The 8812-nt window shown below is 36.4% G+C and overlaps 1 protein-coding gene and 1 long non-coding RNA gene across 7 annotated transcripts in view; both read left to right on the forward strand.

The window, feature by feature from the left end:
- LOC123508617 overlaps positions 1 to 7435 on the forward strand; it is a 20040-nt gene extending 12605 nt beyond the window's left edge. Inside the window, exon 2 of the long non-coding RNA XR_006675974.1 lies at positions 6318 to 7435. This is a non-coding gene — a long non-coding RNA (uncharacterized LOC123508617). The remainder of the gene's footprint in view (positions 1 to 6317) is intronic.
- LOC123508603 (inosine-5'-monophosphate dehydrogenase 1-like) overlaps positions 1 to 7435 on the forward strand; it is a 19021-nt gene extending 11586 nt beyond the window's left edge. For 2 of the 6 annotated variants that reach the window (XM_045262400.1, XM_045262405.1), the window contains 2 exons: positions 901 to 1044; positions 6000 to 7435. In XM_045262400.1, the coding sequence (XP_045118335.1) occupies positions 901 to 1044; positions 6000 to 6105 (250 nt within the window). In that variant the 3' untranslated portion in view covers positions 6106 to 7435. Of the gene's footprint in view, positions 864 to 900; positions 1045 to 1704; positions 1765 to 3219; positions 5678 to 5783; positions 5874 to 5999 lie in introns of those variants that run through there. The other 4 variants (XM_045262402.1, XM_045262403.1, XM_045262401.1 and 1 more) reach the window with 4 other exon arrangements.
- Positions 7436 to 8812: the final 1377 nt, after the last annotated feature.

Consider the following 8812-nt stretch of genomic DNA (forward strand, 5'->3'; position numbering starts at 1 on the left):
GCCCACAGTCCAAACTGTGTCATGTATTTAGGAGGGTAAGACTAACCCTTAGAGCATCTGGCCACGGGTAGACTGTGAACTTTGCCACCGGTCGCTGCGTCCAGTCCCGTCCTGTGTCACAAGTAGCTTGCTCACCCTGCCTCAGCAGGCTGTTCTCTTCAGCGTACTTATAAAATGCCTTGGTACTGTATATACATAATGGTTATTCTATTTAAAGAATATCTAGTTACTTTCATACCTCATTGGCTTGACTTTTGCACATCTACATGTTTCTGCACCCAACCCTGCCAGCGCTCGCACTCCCCAGATCGTTGTTGATTCAGAGGTGTTCATCCTGCCAGTTTTGATTCTTAATGGTGGTGAGTGGGAGAGTAGCAGGCCTTAATGGTTATATTCAGGATGCACAGTAGTGTTGATAGAGGTATACATGAAGTAATTGGTAGGCACAGTAATGAAGTAGGCTCTATGTGTGCACTGGAGTGCTCCAAGAATGACTGACTACATATTTAGAAATGAATGTCTGTATGGTTTATGTTATATGATAAAAATTAATATATCTGATGATCATCAGTGCCTCTTGCCATTCATATCAATCATTTGGTACTACTGAGTTTTTTAGAAGTATTTAATAAAATGCAAACTAATCATCTGTGGAGATAGTAGCAGATAGAGTAGGTGGGATACATGACTTGCAGCCACCACCTGTAAACTGCTCAGAAATTTTTGTAGATTTAGATACTTTCCTCAGCATTTCTTATTGTATTTGGAAATGGGAATGGGACACCTGTAGGCATGAAAGTTATCCATTGTGTAGTGCAAAGAAAGACATATGTTTGTACTACACCAGCATTTCCATCTTAGTTTATGCCACAGTTTCTTAATGTGTCTTATGATGTACAGGGAAGGAGACACTATCAAGGTGGCACAAGGAGTGAGTGGTTCCATTGTCGACAAGGGTTCCATCCTTCGCTTCCTCCCATACCTGGTGTCTGGCATCCAACACGGCTGTCAGGACATCGGCTCCAAGTCTTGCTCCATGCTCAGGTTGGTGTTGCTTGCTTGCTTTTACTTAGTACAGTTTGTTCATGTGGGAGAGAGCCTTGGGGTGTTCATAGTTGGGTCAGATTTAATGTTTTTGTCAAAGCATGCAGATAATGGGCAAGGATGCTTCAAGCCTCAGTACCTTCCTCAGCTGACATTTTATGTATTTAACAAACCCTTTTTGATGTATTGGGTTCAGAGCTATACAGTGGAGTCCTGTAACATGCATTACATTCTCTTCGATATCCTCAAGCTTGGCCAGTAGAATACTTGTATATAATGGTTTGGATATTGCATAAGGATGAAGTGCATGATTGGGTACAGGACACTTACTTTTGAAATTGTCTACGAGAAACTAAGTAGGTATTGTAACATTAGATGAAAATAAATATACCACACCAAGAGGAATGAAATACAGAAACTAAATACATGGATTACACAATAATACTCTGCTTACTGAACATAGCATAAAGGGATCCTGTATTGTTTTGTGTATGTTTTTGTTTATAAACCCATTGAATGTCATAGAATGTTAAAAGTAATTTTAATGTAGTTCATTTGATTAATCTATTTATCCCCCTAACATTCATAGATAACTAGTGAATGACCTTATTCTACTGTGGCTTTTAGGGCATGTTATAATTGCACTCAATAATCCTTTAGTGAGTGGAAACAAGAAAACTTGGAGCTCGTTTCCTGAGGTCACCGTGAGTCACAAGAGAGGTCAGATTTGAGTAGTTTGTTCTTAGATTAGTTTGAAGTGCAAGGCATTATGTTGTTCATGTAATTCTACGTTCAGGATTCTCTTCATGTATTGCTGTCTCCTTTTCTTGCATGGTGGCATCCCTGTAGCATGTGTGTGAGTACAAGTAACCATTTTTTTGTAATAGCTCCAATAGTTCCTTATTAACACTTTTTATCCTCCACTGTTGTATAATCAGTCAGTGTGATGTTTACTGTCAAAATTATCAGTACTTTGTGAGTAATGATAAAACATTGAATTGTTGACTAGGATCTCCTTATGTAAAGACATGGTAGGTATTTGCTGCACCGTGTTTGTGTGTGTGTGTGTGTGTGTGTTGCCTATATCAAGGCAGATGAATATTGTCAGGTTATCCATAATGAAACATTAAGGAGAGAAGCAGATTGTACCTTAATATTGAGATATCAGCAACCCATGAATGCACAGGAGCTGCTCTACTGTTGTTTCTCCATGTAATCAAAGGAACTTGTATATGATGCAGATGGATCTCTTTGATCTTAATCTTAAATAACACTATGGTACAAATTTTCTTGCATAAAAAACATGCTTTTCTTTAACTGGCATCAGTAATGAAGCATATGTAAAGCCATGCACATTTAGCCTAAACTAGTAGCATGTTTGATGTTAAGTGATGTGGTTTGCTTTCCTCTATGCTTCCAAAGTGAAGTTTTTAAAGTCTACTGACTAAGAAGCTTGAACATTGCGTGTTTCAAAAATAAGCTTATGATGCATTTATTTTTACTGCTCGTGTGTTTTAAAGCAAGATGAAATGTGTTCATTATATCATATTGTTTGATGTCAAAATCTGCTGAATCACGTTGTAGGCAGTCATTTCCTGAAAATTTGTCTGAAAATTCTTAAATACCTTAAAATCGTTATTTTTTTTTCATTTTTAGATGACCTAAAACATGCATAAAGGAGTTTAGCACCCGCAAGGAACTGGTGTAGAGAAAGAGTCAAGGTATATAAGATAATACCTGCTAGTAGGATGACGCAGGAGAGAAAAATTTGTATTAAAGTGCAGATAACTTCTCTCTAGTTCATGTTCATATTGGTAACTGGCTTGATTCTAGGACAATATCCCCCCAGACAAAACCCCCGGACAAAATCCCCCTACCAATATCCCCCCAGACAATAACCCCCTAGGACAAAATCCCCCTTAGGACAATATCCCCCCCCCACCCATAGAAAAATTGAACCTAACCTAACCTAACCTTAGGACAATATCCCCCCCTAGTGTCCTAGGGGGGATATTGTCCTAAGGGGGATTTTGTCCTAGGGAGGATATTGTCCTAGGGGGGATATTGTCTGGGGGGATATTGGTAGGGGGATTTTGTCTGGGGAGATATTGTCCTGAAACGAACTGGCTTAGTGTCCCCAGAGAGCTAAACCCAGCCTTCTCCTTAACTAACCAGGGCCATGCTGTATAGTGGCGAGCTGAAACTTGAGCGTCGCACTATTTCGGCCCAGAAAGAGGGCACCGTCCACAGCATGTACTCCTACGAGAAGAGGCTGTACTAATCAACCGGGGAATCTCACGTTGTGCTGTGATGTTTGCTGTCCTGTTGTACTGCCACCAATAACATAAACTGACACAAACCATGTACCGTTAGTCCCAATGTACTTAGTGCTGCCACCACCTGTTGTACTACTACTTCCTCTCCTCTTTTAGTGATATGCCACCAACCTGTGTCCTGACAGTGTACAATAAGACAGTCATCCACAACCCAAACTTAAGAAAGGTCATTGACTTGTTACTTAAATAATGTGTAATCAAAATTCATTAAAAGTTTCAGTGATTCTGATGTACAGTAATTAATGTAGTACATGATAATATGTACAATTCTGTGGTGAACAGTTTTCTGTCTGGCAGCTAAGTGCTGTAGTGTCAGAAATGCTTCTGTTGTTGGCCATGCTCTTGACTTGTGATTTCCTCTTCCTCGCATAATACACAGTAGTCCAACCAACTCATCCCATCTGCAGGTTCTACTTCTTCACCCTTTTCTGTCTTTACATTTCACAAACTTACCAAAGCTTATTAAGCATTTTCACTAGAGACATATTTTGTATCTCTAAAATACCAATGAAGATACCAGACATGTATTCTTCATACTTTTCTATTCTTTTTTACTACCAAAATATCTGTACTTAAACTTGCCTAGTGTTTTTTTACCTATTTCTTCCTTTTATTTATCTAATATAGAGTACTTGGTTATTGTTTGTTTTGAGAAGTTTACGAGAATATTGAGTTTTGGTATCTGAATCCCATTTGATCTTAACGTATTTATTAGAGAACAAAATACACACACAGTTAACCATCTCGTGGCATTATACTGACTGATATGTATCTTTGACTGCAGCTGGTGTGAGCTGTGACCAGTGTTTTTGTGCTACTTTGTCTATGTGTTGTTAGTTGCATGGAAGTTGATTGGTTAGAAAAGTATCTCATCTAGAACACATCAAACTCTCAAATCAGAAAAAACGAATTCCAAAAACATGGCAAAAAAGACAAAATATTAATGAAGAGTAATCTTTAGTGGTGAAAGTTACATGAATGATGATGCAGTTGAAAGTGTTCACTCTTAAAGTCCTTATTCTTCACATGAAAGTTCAAAGACAATGTTCCCATGTCTTATGAAAGAAGTTTTATGCATCTCCTATTTCTATACTAAGACACTAATTAGTGTCTCAAAATAATGTTACCTGCAGAGAATACAATCAAAAGGTAATAATAATGATGGTGCTTTCGTAAAAACTTTAATTTGTATTTTGTTTTGAGAGATTGCAGTGTACTTGTAGGATAGGATGTGAATGATGTTAGCAGTACCACTTCATTAGGACAGTGTCAATCCACTTGAATCCGATTAGAGTACAAAGTCGGTGAAGTTACTTGGCTGATCATATCAGTGACTACCTACATAAGATGACAGAGTTTTTTGTCATTTATATTGTACTGAACACTTCGTTGATATAACTTTTATGTGATGCCCTACCACAATCCATAAGGAACATTAGGCTCCTGTCTGTGCCAACATAATAGTTATAGCTCACCTGTGTGTCAACAGTTGTGGGTTGTACCTCTAATATTGTGCTGTGTAAAGTTATTATCAGGGATTTCAAATGTTTTACAGTGTTGTATGTGTACTTTTGATATTTCCTTATCCATATACATTCGTGTTTTATTGTGGTATACTGAAATATGCATCAAAGATTTTAAGAGCTAATTATGTAAGATGTTTTTGCATTTGCAAGCCTCAAAAAATGAAAGACTATATTTACCACATTCCAGATGATACTGAAGCACCATTACTCTTTTTCTTATACAGAAATTTATAATGCAGTAGATACTCAGTGCAATAAATCAGCCAGTTTGTCCTTATGTAATACAGAATTTGAAGCTATGATAAATTGGAGGAGTCTTATGTTGACTCCAGAATCTGCCTAACAATTCCTAACATATTCCTGCCATCTACTTTGTTTATTCCTCTAACATTAGTTCACAAGATAATATGTTTTTACAACATCTTAGTACTGATATTTATTCTTTAAATATGATAGTGAAGACAAACTTCCAGTAAAATTGTTTTATTGATAAGAGGTATGTGAATATATTTGTTGATGGCTGATTTTTTGCTTTTTAATTTGCATATTGTAAAATACATGTAACAAAGTAGGTACATGTTTTATCATGTGTCATTCAGGCAACCCAAACATCTTTTGCATTATTATTGTATATTGGTCATTGCATAGGTTATGGAAGCCAGGTGGTATAATTTGTATATGAATATGAATATGATCTCATCTCAGTTAGATGATGTAATAATTTTGGTTGATGCAGAAATATTCCAGAAAAATGTAGCTTCAAGGAGATGAGGACAGTGTTTCTTCCTTTTCAATCACCATTAAATTTATATCTTTATTTGAGTTAGAATGAAAGAGTTGTTTTTGATATCATTAATTGAGACTTTGTAACTTATAGGAAGGACCTGTGGGGGAGGCCCTTACGTATTGGGTATACTTTCACTATGTAATGTGATCATCATAGACCTTTGGTTTACTTCATTTTAGGGTAAGATTTGAGAGCTATAGCAGTATTTAATTTTTCCAGATATGAGAATATCAGTAGTGCAGGTATTCTGTAACCTGAGAGGTGGTGCTTGTCACCAGTTTAATAGTGTGACATATTTGATTCCAGGTCCATGATGTATGCAGGTGAACTCAAGTTTGAAAAGCGCACTTTGTCAGCTCAGCGTGAAGGAAATGTTCACAGCCTTTATAACTTTGAGAAGCGGCTCTACTAGTAGGCTTCCCTGAGGGCAACTCGAGTTCTTTAGTGACTTAACCTGTCATCTTTTATCCAAGGTTGTTAATATAGATTCTTTTTAGATATATATAAAAAGTTATTGTTAATGGTAGATGTTAAAATTTTATTGAGAAAATTGATAGTTTGATAGTCATATGTTTTTAGAAGTTTTATTTTAAATATTATTTAAAACATTAATGTCCTTGGAAGAGAGAGAGAGAGAGAGAGAGAGAGAGAGAGAGAGAGAGAGAGATATGCCTATGTGAATATATGCATGTGTGCAAGTTGAAATCACTAATTTATGCATTGTCAACTGTAATGCTGATACACATTTTGTCACCACTAGTTTCCACTACATACAAGCTGGTGTTCATCACTTCTTTGTTACCCGTTTCTGGCACTTCCAGTTGTGTGATCCAGAAAATCACTTTTCATTCTGCATAGATGGCCCATATCATTTGTCTTTTTTGTTAGTAGTTGCTTCTAGGCAATGAATATAGTCATTACTAAAACTCTGTGGATCATTTGTAAAAGTCAATAGAGAAGTTTGCTTGTGTTAACAAGTCTGTTTGAGGAATTATTTTATATTACTAATGTTGTACTCATTCCAAGTGCAAGTATTGTGAGCACCTCTGTTTTTATATATTAGTAAGTGTGGTAGTGTTACATAGTATCATTACCTTTGCTAGTCTCAGCTCTCTCATCTTCCAGGAGCTGGGATTCTGGCTACTTGATTTTATAATTCAGTATTATTTGTCGTGAATTTTTTTATACTTTGCTGCACAGTTTATGATACTGCATATGTTGTGTGCATGGGTGCCAATGACCACATAGTACTGTCTGGGGTTTGCTTGTTATGGACTGACCAAAAATGTCAGTGATATATTGTAAATTTTTTCTTTTCTTTTTTTCACTGGCATATTTTTTTTTTTTTTTTTTTTTTTCCTCTCCTTCTCTCCATTAACAATTGATATAGATATATTTAGGGTTGGATTATTGTATAGAAGCAACCTTTACCCTGTCTTTCATGGAAAAATTAAACCACCTTTTTCTCCTCCCCCCTCCTCTCAAGGAATCTGTACATTGGTTTTAAGATATTAGCATACCAATTGGAAATTGATTAGAAATTGGAAATGTGAAGTGGTTAGATGAAGTGAAGACAAAGCAGGTCACTCACAACAAGGGTCCAAACTAGTACTGGTAGGTGTTTGTAAGAAGCTCACGACCATGTTCTTCCATCTTGAAGTGAGCCTGTCTATGCTGGACTATATTTATGAAACTAAAGCATTGTAAACTCCCAGCAATTTTTAAATAAAATTATGTATTTTTGTCACCTTTCTCAACCTCTTTGTATTGTTTCATGGGATTTTGTTGCCCAGAATGTGTGTACGTTTGTATGATGCTTTATCTTGGTCACCATGAGGAATATCTGACCTCGCGTAGAGATTGATTATTTCACTGATCTCTTGACTCCTTAAATATTTTGAAGAAAATTTTGAGTCTGGAAAACTCAGCAGATTCACACTTTTCCTCAAATTATTTTCAAGTGACAATATAGAAGTAATGAACAATCAAAGTTATTATTGCAAGAATTTCAGTTTTGCAGTCAAAATGACACTGATACTGTATGACAATTTTTCATCCATTACCCAGTTTAAGAAAATGGGCATATTTCATTGATTCACTAAGTATCACAAAAATCTAAGGCTGAGTTGCATAATTAAAAGGCAAAAAATGCTTTCTCATGTAATAAGATGAAGTTTGATTGAGTATTGACCACTGAAATTTCAAATCATAGGTCTAGTTCTCATATTGGTCTTCATAAGTTGATAAGTATATGAAATGTGTGTGTGTGTCTGTACTAAAGGTGATACTGCCACTCAAGATTCTTTTAATTCTCTCCAACTTCCAACTGGTAGATCACAGCATGCTAAAGTTTGTAAAGCTGTCTCAAAGCATCCTTTCTACCCTTACCTAGTGCGACATGGCAACTCAAGGGATTTTGATAGGTAATTATCATTGGCCAGAACTTGTGACGTATATGAAGTCACCTGCTGTTCTCAACACCAGTAAATGTCTGTCTTCCCAACCCCACTCTCTTCTTGTTTGTATATTTTTCAAACGCCCTTGTATCAGTACCATTCTCTCTCTCTCTCTCTCTCTCTCTCTCTCTCTCTCTCTCTCTCTCTCTCTCTCATCCAGTCAGTACAATATATACCATGTCACACACACACACACACACACACATAAATTATGAAAGATTACTGTGGAAGTTAGAGGAGAAGGGTGGCTTAAAACGAAGCACATTGAGATGGATGGAAAATTACTTGAGGGGGAGAGAAATAAGGACGGTAGTTAAAGATATGAAGTCCAAGTGGAGAGCAGTAGACAGCGGTGTGCCAATATATATATATATATATATATATATATATATATATATATATATATATATATATATATATATATATATATATATATATATAAACGACATGCCAGAGGGAGTGAACAGCTACATAAATCTGTTTGCGGACGATGCGAAACTGTGCAGAGTCATAAAACAAAAAGAGGATTGTGAAATACTGCAGGAAGACTTAAACAAGATCTGGAAATGGAGTAAAAAATGGGAGATGGAATTCAATGTGGACAAAAGCCATGTCATGGAAATGGGAAAAGTGAAAGACGACCAGTGGGAATCTATAAGATGG

Source organism: Portunus trituberculatus, chromosome 25, assembly GCF_017591435.1.
Source record: "Portunus trituberculatus isolate SZX2019 chromosome 25, ASM1759143v1, whole genome shotgun sequence".
NCBI classification, from domain to species: Eukaryota; Metazoa; Arthropoda; class Malacostraca; order Decapoda; family Portunidae; genus Portunus; species Portunus trituberculatus.